The sequence below is a fragment of the Rhincodon typus genome, chromosome 14 (assembly GCF_021869965.1).
Source record: "Rhincodon typus isolate 14 chromosome 14, sRhiTyp1.1, whole genome shotgun sequence".
In the NCBI taxonomy this organism is placed as follows: domain Eukaryota; kingdom Metazoa; phylum Chordata; class Chondrichthyes; order Orectolobiformes; family Rhincodontidae; genus Rhincodon; species Rhincodon typus.
Genome location: NC_063345.1, coordinates 67,791,667 through 67,803,855, shown reverse-complemented (window position 1 = coordinate 67,803,855; position 12,189 = coordinate 67,791,667). Strand labels below are relative to the sequence as shown.

The 12,189-nt window shown below is 40.1% G+C and overlaps 1 protein-coding gene across 4 annotated transcripts; it reads right to left on the bottom strand.

Annotated features, from left to right (window-relative positions):
• Positions 1-4,108: 4,108 nt before the first annotated feature.
• On the bottom strand, positions 4,109-11,997 carry LOC109918074 (T-cell-specific guanine nucleotide triphosphate-binding protein 2-like). Of its 4 annotated transcripts, none has more exons than XM_048605059.1 (2): positions 11,653-11,997; positions 4,109-5,531 (listed from the first exon to the last, which is right to left on the bottom strand). In XM_048605059.1, exon 2 carries the CDS (start codon positions 5,523-5,525, stop codon positions 4,287-4,289), a length of 1,239 nt encoding a protein of 412 aa, XP_048461016.1. In that variant the 5' UTR covers positions 5,526-5,531; positions 11,653-11,997; the 3' UTR covers positions 4,109-4,286. The 4 variants fall into 4 exon arrangements, with proteins under 4 accessions (XP_048461016.1, XP_048461015.1, XP_048461018.1 ...); XM_048605058.1 differs by having other exon boundaries at positions 11,823-11,992; XM_048605061.1 differs by lacking the exon at positions 11,653-11,997 and adding an exon at positions 10,783-10,849.
• Positions 11,998-12,189: the final 192 nt, after the last annotated feature.

Sequence of the window (12,189 nt, the reverse complement as noted above, 5' to 3'; positions counted from 1 at the left end):
CGGGGTTGGCAGGGCGGCAGGGGGGACATCTTTATATAGGGATTTGTGAAACTGTGGGATTAACTTCCAGGATTGGTGTCTGGAACACAAGATTCAATAGTGACAAGTGACTCTCACATTTTGATCCTCGATCGACCTCATTCAAATCATTGGTGCAATGGCTCATAGTAAGCAATGCTCGGTAAAGGAGCTGAAGAAGCAGTAAATTAAATCTAAATGAAAGCTGTCTTGGATCATGGAGTGCATTCAAGCAATTGCTTTCGGATTTAGTTAAATGTAATTAAGAGAAGGCTCGTCAACAGCAATTTGCTTCAATATGACCATTTATTGAGTAATAATAAAAGACAAAAAAAAGGAACATTTATTAAGTAAATAAAAAGAATGTTAAAGAGAGGAAAAAAGAAATAATAAGCCTCACACCCTTCTGCCCATTGGGGGCTGCTCGTTCGATGGCTGGTCTGGAAGCTGAGATTGCACCATTAGCAATCTCAGTCCAAGGTGAAGCCCAGAAACTTGGAACAAAACTTATGCGGCGTAACAAACAGCCAGGCACAGAAAAACAATTACAGAAAAACACGTTGATTGCGCCATCTTCGGCACGTACAGGAATGTTCACAGGACTCATTCAAGGTCACGCAGCTTTCGAATATCATCAACAAGTTTAGCCCTTCGGCCCATCCTATACAATCCACCCGATGATATTTGACAGCGCATGTTACAATTGCAGATGCAGATGCAAATCAGCGACAGCCGCACAGGAACGTATATTAAGAGTATGTAACCTACACTAGAAGATTAAGACTACAACGAAAATAACTAGCATCAGTACAAACAATACAATAGGGTGTACCATCAAGTTGCAGTGGCCTTTGGGGACCAACCCTTAAATATATATCTCACCACTGATGTACAGTCAAGGCCATGATGGACCTGGCAAGTCATGCCATCTGATTGAGATGGCCAGAATATCGTCCACGTTCTTTTTCAGTTAATCTGTTTACATAATGTGCTCTAAAATTCAGTATATTCCAGATTCAGTTTCCTTAATTTGTGTTTTTTCTTAATTCTCCAGTTCCCTATCCACAGATCACTTCACCCAATAACAGTAAAATAACATCATACATGGACTCAAAATTTCTCCAGCTCTCTTCATCTGTATCTGTCTTGAGAATACTTCTTCAATACGTTTCCTTCCTTGCTAATTTAATGAATGATGTTACCATTCAATGATACATACCTCCACATGCAAGTACCCGCTTTGAGCTACAATATACGTGGATCAAACAGTACAGCTCTAATGCTCATCAGGCTTTACCTTCAAGTATTGCTTCCCGCTTTTTATTTTCCCTGGGGTTCCCTTACCATAGACTTTTACACCACCTGAATCTTAGCTCCGCCTTCTTTCACATACACTAACTGTCCTGTTAGATTTCACCTACTGATTTAAACACTGGAGATCATGCGTCATACCCCATCTTGAGCCTTTGTATCTGTATCTCATCCGATGGGCCCTTTCACTCAGTCCACTATTACTCCTATCAGAATCCATATTCTTTCATTTTGACACAATAGCCAATCACACTTTTTATTTTGATTGTAATTCTTTTTACATTCATTTCACTACTACTACTTTCATTGTTTTAAAGTCAGTTTTCTGTGGATTATGTGTCCGTATCTTATTGTTTAAATTATGTCTTTGTACTCTTCGAAGCCACACTAATCCTTTCGTCAAGTTGGTGTATATGTCTGAGACCCATTCTTCAGTGCATGTTTTTTACCATGTCACGTTTGTTACCTCCAAGGCAATATTCACTTTTGCACACTTACATCGGTGTCCTCAGACCATGTCACGCATTCTGGACTCCCACTTGATCTTATCAAATGATCTATGAGGTTTTACTTATCTCTCCACGTATGGTCCCAATGCCTTGGGTAGTGCCTTGATTACCAAATCAGTTCTCTTAAAAAGGAAAGACAAGGACACAAACATCACCAAGAGTTTCGTGCTCTCATCTAAACTTCCTTTTAATTACTGTAACATCTTAACCTGAACTGCCGCTTCAACCCATTATTCTAATTTTTTTCTCTTCTGCTATCAGTTTCCACCATTAATTCCTTCATCTCATCCAATTTTGCAACTTAACTATTACCACTTTATCTAATTCCAGAAATTTGTAGTCCTTGGAACATAACCTTCTAATATTTTAAAACATAAGTCAAACATTTCTGTTTGTTCTTTCTCGAAGATGACCCTTTTTTTTTTTTAAAAAGTTACTTGATGACTCATTCTAGATATTTGATATATCTCGATATCAATTTTTTCCAAATTCAATACTCTGTTTACTCTCTTAAAGTCACTAACCATTTTCATGCATTGAAACCATTGAGACGGTGTGCATGCACTTTATCGTTTCCCAGAATTCTTTTAAATTTTCAGATAACTATTCCATTCAATTTTTTTTTGAGTAACAGGGCATATGAGTCTTAATATAGATTTTGTCATGATATGCTTAAGTGTACCCAGGCTCAGTGGTTTCAAGATTCCTGACACTCACTACAACTTATACTTCCACAGTACTTCCCCAACACTGAAATGTGTTATTGATGAATGGCTTAATGGGTTGAGGGTGCCTTATCCATCACTGTGTTGCGACGTTAAAAGTTCTGCAAATGGGTTCAGCCTTCAGTGTCTCCAATTTCTAAAAAAAAACAAACAAGTTCCATCCATTCTACATCAAGCAGAATGGGTTAATTAGTATTAGTCCACTACAGATTCAAAAAAGCGAATGGGGCATAAACTCCTGCACGTAATTATGTCATCCATCTCTCTTCCTCCTTGAAGGAAGGAAAAGCCCACTCCTTTGTTAAATTTGCCTTTCCTAAACCCCTTGTGAACAGGGAGTTGCATTTTCAACATTCCAATGTCCATATCTCTTGGATATTAACAATGAGTCAACCTTATCATCAGGATTTAAGGATTCACTCATGTTAAAACAATATCTGGAATTCCACTCTGGCGAGAAAATGAAATTCCAAACGTGGTAATTTCTGGAATTATAAATTACTCAAATCCAAACCAACATGGAGCCAATTCCAAAGGTAAATTTTTTACCAAGCTTTACGAACCAAATTTTTAAATCACATTTCACAGATTTTTTTCCTTTACACAACCACTGATGGTTTCTTAAAAAGGACATTACATTAACCATACATATCCCACACTGATAGAGGCACAGAACACACTTTCAAACCATCATACGTTCCCAAAACGCAAACTCAAACTTCAAAGTATCCCAGATCTCGAACTCCAGGGAAAAAAAAAGAGACAAATTGTACAAGATGACATTTAGTAACCAACAAACAAAGGTGCATTCAAACCAGACCACAAACCTTCTACAAGGTTCAGTGCACTTGCACAGTGCAGAAACCTGGCCTCCAGTTCTCTTGTTCTCCAGTTATAACTGTCCCCCATCATTTTGGGGGTCCTAATTGTGCTAACATGTTAGCTACAGACCTGAATCCAGAGTCTGCTGCACTTCACCCTGGAATACAGAAGGTCTCTGGAGTGTCAGGTTACTTTTTCCTTCTCTTAAACATTTTCCCGAACCCCATCTTCGTCAAAAATGTTTTGGATCACAAAGTGCATCCAAGCGGTTCTCTTCGGATTCAGTTAAATGTGCTTAAAAGGAACCTTGTCAACAGCAATTTACTTAAATATGAACATTTATTGAGTAATAATAAAAGACCAAAAAAGAAAGGAACATTTATTAAGGAAATAAAAAGAATGAAAAAGAGATGAAGAAAAAAACAATAATCCTCACGTTCTTCTGCCCGTCAGGGACCCCTCAATTGACGGAGGTGGAGGTTGTTTTTGGCACTGTTTGTGATCTCGGTCCAAGGTGAAGTCCAGAGACTTGGAACGGAACTCTCTCTCTTAGACAGTGCGACAAATAGCCAGGCACAGGGAAAGCAACTACAGGAAAACACGTTGATTGTGCCATCTTTGGCACATACAAGAATGTTCACAGGACTCATTCAAGTCATGCAGCTGTCAATATTATCAACAAGTTTAGCCCTTCAGCCCATCCTATACACAAATGAACATTGGTACAGTTTATCTTCATTTATTCTTATTAAAATAAAGTGTAATAACACCAATGAAGGCCAGGAATATGTCTTATGCTCGGAACAGAGAATGATTTTGACCTGGGACCTGATCAGATTAATCTGTCACATTCTATATTAAACATCACTAAGTTGATTGGTGTAATGTCCACAGGGTCATGTCACTCTGTAGTCAATGCACTCTTCACTAACTGTTGTACTGTTTCCAAATGCTGACTCAGAGAATTCTTCAACAACTTGTAGGTAAAAACAAAGGATGACACTGCTCCGAAGATAGACAGGGTCATTGGACTGAAGCTACGTCTGGTCCTAGTTATCATGTACGTGATGAGGGTGATTCCTAAGAGGGTGTTGGTAGCAGCTGGTGGCATTTTACTTGGCAATTGGTAATTCATTTCAGCTTTCAGAATGGAACTTGGCTTGGAGATTTTGCTGGCCAAACGTTGAAGAAACTTATCACTGACTCCCAGCTGTTTCCGAAGGTATATCCACCCAACAACTGTCAGCCCAACAATAGTGATAAATGACAACACTGGCATTAATGTTTGAACTGGCAATGAACCTGGCATTTGAACTGGCACTTTTAATGGTAATGGTAATGCACCTACTGATCCATTGAAAATGGTCAATATCCAGACTCTCTTCTGTAACATCCTTTGTTTGTATTCTGTAATTTCTGTCATAATCTTTGGGATTGACAGTGAGAAGATGTTTGATTTAATGCGTGGGAGATCCCTGGCGAGTGTGTTCTTTAATTCAGGAAAGTCATATTCCTCTCGATCAAAACTAGAGATCAGAAAAATAGCTGGTGGTGTAACCTCTACACTTTGGAAGTTACTGACACAGTCTCTGCGGATCCTGTCCCAGCCTTCATTAAGGTCAGCACCTTGTCTCTTCAGTGACCGGACATCATTGTCTATTTTGGCCCGGACGTAGTAAAACTCTTTGCCTTGTTCTTGAATCTTTTTGGCAAGATCTGCATCATTCTCTCTGAATCGAGATTGAGAAATAATAATGAAAAAGTCATAGTTTTCAAAATTCACCTTCGTTAAGTAATGATTTAGTTCAAAACCAAAGGAATTTGTTCCTGGAAGATCCCAGAGTTGGACATGAGGCAGATCTTGATAAGGATACTCGGTTGGCTCAATCCTGGTTTCTTCATTCCCAGTTGGAGCAGCTCCTTGGTCATCACTCTGAAGTCCTCTCATTGCATTAATGAAGGTGGACTTCCCTGAGCCCACATCCCCCATCACTGCAATGTTCAGCTGCATGTGGTTTAAATTGTCAGACTTCCTCTTCATCTGAAGAATCACAGTTTCTAAATCCCCCATATTGTACTGATGTTGTAGGTTCCTACTGTCCTGAGGAGTGAAGAACTTGGAGAGAGTGGACTGGGCCATTGATCTCTGCAAAGAACATTAATACACAAATGTTATATATTCCTGAGTTCAGGAATACTGAGAAGTTTCAAACTTTTACAGGTTATAATTTGTCCCTTTGCTAACTGTTTAGTCTTGTCCCCATGTTAAATAGTGCTGTCTAAAAAGTAAGTCTCCCCACTAGAAATGTTTGATAAAGATTAATCATGGGAAAATCCAACACAGTACTGGATAATGACACAGGCTGAAATTATTATCGTGTCATGGAAATTGTTCTTGGGTGAATCAAGGATGTGAATACTGATGTCAAATTGTAGAATCGTACAGTACAGAACAGATGGGCCTTTGTCCGAAACTTCAAGCATTCGTCTAAGTACTTCTTAAAGGTTGTGAGGTTATCTGCCTCAACTCCCCTCCCAGGCAGTGCACTCCAAACCCTCATCACCCTCTGGATGAAAAAAAGCTTTCCTTAAATCCCATCTAAACTTCCTTCCTATCATCTTAAAATTATTCCCCCTTGTTCTTGACCCTTTGACTAAAGCTGTTTTCTACTCACCCTGTCCATGCACCTCAATCTTATATACCTCTATCAGGTCCCCTCTCAGCCTTCTCTGCTCTGAAGACGACAATCTGAATTTACCGCTAAAGTGCTCCATTCCAGGCAACATCCCGGTGAATCTCCTCTCTACCCCCTCCAGTGCAATCACATCCTTCCAGAGGTGTAGTGACCAGAACTGCATACACTATTGCAGCAGTGGCCTAACCAAAGTTCGGTACAACTCCAACATAACCTCTTTGCTCTTATAATCTATTGAACTTTGCCAGTATTATAAACTATTGAACTTTGTGACTAGTAAACTTTGTGCTCCAGTCACTAATCCTGGAAGTTAATCCCACAGTTTCGCAAATCCCAATGTAAAGATGTTTCTCTTGATCACTGATTGAAATCTCTAACACTTCATCTTTTCTCTACAGTTCTGGGTATTTGACCTCGCAATCTTTAGAAGCAACCTGCTTCCATTAAACATATCCCATCTTTCATTACTTTAAACATTGTTATCTCAATCCTCTCAGAACATGTGATTGATAAAGGCCAGTGCCCTGTATGCCTTCTTAACTACCCCATTAACCTATCCTGCTACCTTCAGCGATTGTGGACAACACCCCAAGACTGCCTTGTTCCTTTGAGCTTCCAAGTGTCTGCCATTCATTGAGTACTCTCTTGTCTTGTAAAGTGCATTTTCCCATCTACCCAATCCATTAAAATCCTCCTGTAATCTAAGAACTTCTGCACTGTCATCCACCTGGATATGTGGGACAAGGAGTTTCGAATTCACAGAAACTGTTCCTGCAAAGAGGAGGCTATTTGGCCTGTTGTGCCTACACCAGTTTAATTACCTTGTGCCAACCCCTCCTGCCTTTTCCCCACGTGCCTGTACACTATTTCCACCTAATGCCCTCTTCAATGTCTCAATTTAACCTGCCTCCACCACATTTGCCAGCAGTACATTCCATACCCTAACTACTCACTGAGTGAAACCATTTTTTTTCCTCATTTCACCCTTGTTTAGTTTGCATATCCCTTTATGTCTATGCCCTATTGTTCTTTATTCCTTTTAAGAGTGGAAGCAGCTCTCCCAATTTACTCTATCTAGCTCACTCATGATTTTGAAAGTGTAGTGATTGGAACCAGATGGATCTTGTTGACTATGATATCCTTGATTGGCATTGTTAACCTGGCCAATCAAGGAAACCTTGGCTGACCAATGTAACCAGGAGATTTGGGATCTCCTCAGTTCAGGGAACTGACTCCAAGCTGGCTGGCTGGCCATAGCCAGTATACTGTGCACAAGTAAATAAAGGGTGACTTGGTGATGGGATACCAGCCTCTGTGCAGTTATTTCAGAGAGTCTCCTCCTAACTGAATTTTTGCATTCCTGGAACCATTCTAGTAAATCACTCTTGCATTCTCTCCAATGTATTCACATCCTTCCTATAATGTGGTGCTTACAATTGCACACTGTACTCCAGCTGAGGTCTAATGAGTGTCTTGTACAAAAATAGAATTGGCTGGAAAATCTCAGTAGGTCTGGGACAATCTGTGGAGAGAAAGCAGACTTAACATTTTGGATCCAGTGACCCTTCTTCAGAAGTGATGTAGCTAGGATAAGTTTGTAATACAACTTAAAGATGAGGTGGACGTTGGAGGCAGGAATCAATGATAGAGTAAAATGATTGGGCAGACAAAGCAGTGGGTAAGGTCAGCCAGGGAGAATGAATTGTTGCTAATGGGGACTATTAGTAGCTGACAATGGGTTGAGTGCGATAGCAGCCCTGGTCTACTGCTCTTCTTTCTCAATATCCCCACCCCCAACGGCACTTTCCCAAGCAACTGCAGAATATGTAAAACCTGCCCGTTTACTTACTCCTTCCTCACTATTCAAGGCCCCAGGCACACCTTTCAGGTGAAGCAGCAATTTACCTGCACTTCACACAATCTAGTCAACTGTGTTTGCTGCTCACAAGTGGGTCATCTCTACACTGGGGAGATAAAACACAGGCTGGGTGACCACTTTACAAAACACCTACATTCCGTGCACAAAAATTACAGTGAACATCCAGTTGCCTGCCATTTCAACAAACTAGGTCCTCTTGGTTATTCTCTTGCCTTCCTCAGCTGAACACAGCAAGGTTAATTTTAAAAAGGATCCCTTCCTTTGTGGTTAGCTTATTGTTACAGGTATCCATTAATAATTTTAAAAGGAGTCAATGTAATCACATTGAGTTTAGGAGGAGATTCTATACTGACAGCATCCCCAACCCAAAACTGGACAAAATCAATTGCCAGTTCATACGCTCTGAAATGAAAAAAAAAGCTAACATATTCACAACCCTACATGGGATGTAAGTATTGCTGGCAAGGCCAGCATTTGTTAACCATTCCTGGTCGATCTGGAGAAAAATAATTTATCTTTGGAGAACAGATCGTGAAGGAGAGATTTAACAGAGATATTCAAAGCTACGACAGAAATAAGAGAGAAAAATTGAATCTACAGAAGCCATCAGTAACCAGAGGTTGCAGATTTCAGATACCTTCTAAATGTCTCATTGTGAGTCAAGGCCTCAGCACCAGTTCAAATCTAAACTCACATGAATCCTCTTCAATCTTATAATCAGAACCGAAAATACCAAGGATATTGTTAACTCTTAACTCAAAAGTGTGCTGCTAAAAAAAAAGTCTGTTACAGCCAAAAAAGAACGTGACAATGCTAGGCTGTATTTTTTGTACCCTTACATCTTAGCACATGGACTAGTCTGCTATGTAGGACACAGCTCTGAGAACAGCCATTTAAATACCCCAGCACTGCAGGTAAAAGAATGGATAAGACTTTTCTGACTCTGAGTCAGCTACAGTCAAAAGTAATTAGGATAAACCTCAATTAACCTCCAAAGCCAAGAATTCAAAATTGACAGTTCAGCCTCCAACATTGATGCTGAAGGCAACCTCCACTGCAGTAGTCACAATGTTCAGCTATCCAGTTTTCAGCAACAGTCCAGAGGCCGATCTGTACATCTTATTTTTAACTTTTGTGTTTTTGGACTCTTATTTTTAATCACTGTGTATTCCTGTTGAGTTATTATTTCTTCACCTGCTTAGTAACTAGTAACTTGCTCTTTTTGTTAATTCAAGGAACTATGATTACATTGACTTCTTTTAAAATTATAAATAGATACTTTTAACTATAAGCTATCCTGAAATGAAGGGATCCTTTTAAAATTAAAATTTGCTGCAATCAACCGAGGAAGGCAGACAAATAACCAAGGGGAGCTAGTTTACCCCTCCTCACCCGTTTTGTGCTAACCCATCTGGAACCGTAGCAAGCAGGAAACATTACCCGAGGAGTGGTTATTACAACAGCCAGTGGTTATGTTCTTCAATGGCGCTACTAACTGTGTGGACTGAATTGTATCAGTGCCTTCCTTCACCAGGAGACCATCCCTGCCTCAAAATAAAACAAACAACTGTGGATACTGAAGGTCTAAATAGAAACAGAAACAGAAATAAGTTCTGTTTTGGATTCAAACAAATCCCTGCCTTCTTGGGTAACACGATAGATCCCAAGACATTTTTTTAAAATTTATTTTTGTAGGATGTGTGCCAGCATTGTCACCCATCCCTAGTTGCCTTTGAGAAGGTGGTGATGAGTTGCCTTCTTGAACTGCTGCAGTCCATGTCAGTAGACCCACAATTTATAGCCTGTTGATGAAAAAGGGTGCCTGTTCTCTCAATCTTATTGGACTTGGTTCCTTTTTCAGGCACCTAAGTAAGGAAGTCAGATAATGTTCAATAAAGGTTCCTCACTGCAGTGAGACTGGGCTGTCCCAGTACCTGACTCACCACATAATAAACTCACTCAGCAATATGTGATGCTGAGAGAACCACAGGTCAAAGATTCACCCACCACACACAACTAGGCTACAGGTTGATTTATCCTTTGAGGGGGCTGCTGGGTAACACCTGGGAAAATTTGGTCTAACTTTCTCCTTTTGCCAAGTGTAAAGGCTGTGAACAGGAAATGTCAGTGTTGCTTTTAAAGAACACTTCAACAGCAGACTTGGGAGTTCTGGCAGGTCTAATAGTATTGTGAACAATACCATCCATCACTTTGATGATTGTGTCATACCTTACCCGGGGTAATGTTCTGGAAATCAAGCCCTGATATTCCCGGAGTCGTCATGAAAATTAACAACTTTAAAATCTATGCAAAAGTTCCCAATTTACCCATCTTTCAGACCCAGATTGATGTGAAGCACTAATCAGGTCTCTGTTCTGAACAAGAATCACTATTATTACAATCAATTAGACTCTAGCTACAGGTGAACAGCTATAAACCATTAGCATATAATGCAACTAATTAAACCTGAAATTCACTTATTAACTCTCCCAACCCTCCACACACACACAGAAAAGGTGAAATAGTTATCGATGGAGGGAAACAACAGCAAAGAGAATCATTGTTCTCACGTTCTAATGTTTACATGATCCCTTGTGATTCTTCTGTTGACTAGCACACTGTCTCAGTCATCTTTCTCTAGTTAGTGACAATCACAAGGTTGCTGCCTCAGTTATCAAAGACTTCTGACTTATCAATTAAAGGTCACAGCTTACAACAATTCTTGCAGGTAAGAGAAACTGGTTTTTCTCTGGTTTACAGCCCGTGTTGACTGCAGAGAACAGGGAGATTGCTCCTGATTTGGGGAAGAACTGAACACTTACCTTTCTCTCTGTAACTTGTTCTCAGCCCAAGCTGTTCAATTTACCTGGGAACCAATCATGCAGTTGTTGGTGGGCAAAAGGGTGTCTGTCATCAATAACTGGTCATTAACTCATTGATCAATCAACTTCCTGTTGCTAGCAAAAATTGCTTCAGTACACCCTGTCAGCTCCAAATTGTCTATAATTCTGTAAATACTCCTTGTTCAAATAGTTATTTACATGATACTTAGTGTGGATATCATGTAACTTATTTTCAAAGCTGCAGCCATCCTTTAAAACATTGATTTTAAAATAGCTCTTTGTCATTTCTGTCCACAGGTTTTAAAATCACAAAATAAAAAGACATGGTTCTTGCAGTTGGGAGTAGTGCAATGGGACTTTAATTGGCCAAGTTTGATTTGACCTGCTTTTTGTGCACATAACATACCTGGGAAGTTTATATTTATGTCATAATCATATAGTCATTGTGTCATTGATAAGAGCTATTTCCATCCGACAGCAGGGGTGGAAATCAAAATGGAGAGATCCAAAAATGGAGTCCCAGGAAATATGGGCATGGGTCTGGGAGGTGGCAGCATGGTCAAGGACTTGAGCTGATAGGAAGGCTGGAAATTGGGCATTAGTTTACAAGGATGGGGTCGAGGGTAGTTTTTAAGAAGAGCGGTGATGGTGGCAGAAACAGTAGGTCCCATCCAAGAAGATAGAATGGTTAATGATAACAGCCATTATGGGAGACATGAACTGAATTCAGGCAAACAGAATAGGGCTGAGGCAGCAGGGTTTGTGTCTCAGGAGCAAGATGAACTTGGAGATAATGAAGGGAGATAGAAGAGAAAGGAATGAAAATGTAATTTTGTAACTTTCACTCACTGTGTGTCTGATCCCAGAGCCCGTCCACCACTTTCTCCGAACTCTGCACTTCAGCGTTGCAAATTATTGGCAAGGAACTGAACAGTACACAGACATTCCACACACAGAGACCTGTAACTGGTTTCACCAGTGACCCGGGAGGGGGGGCGGTGGAAAAGGAAAGTACTTACATTGTACTGTTCCTTCACTGCTCTTTCTCTTCCAATTCAGGGTGCTTTTGAAGTGCAAACACCTAGAAATTGTGATGTTTTAATCCACATTTGGCAGCTGCAGGAGCTTTCAGAGAAAATGAAACTGCAACTAAAGAATTTGCCAAAGGGAAAGGGGAGGGCTCAGAAATAACAGGGCAGGAAGTGGAATGCACTCTGTTCATTGGTGCAGTGACAGAGGCAGCACAGAGCAACTTACTGCAAACAGTTTGCATAATTTAAACTGTGGGCCTCACCTTCAGATATTGTTAGCAATAAGAGTGCAAGATTTTTTTTTACACTTTTGTCTGTTGTTCATCACTCAGATACTCATTTTGTGAGTTTTATT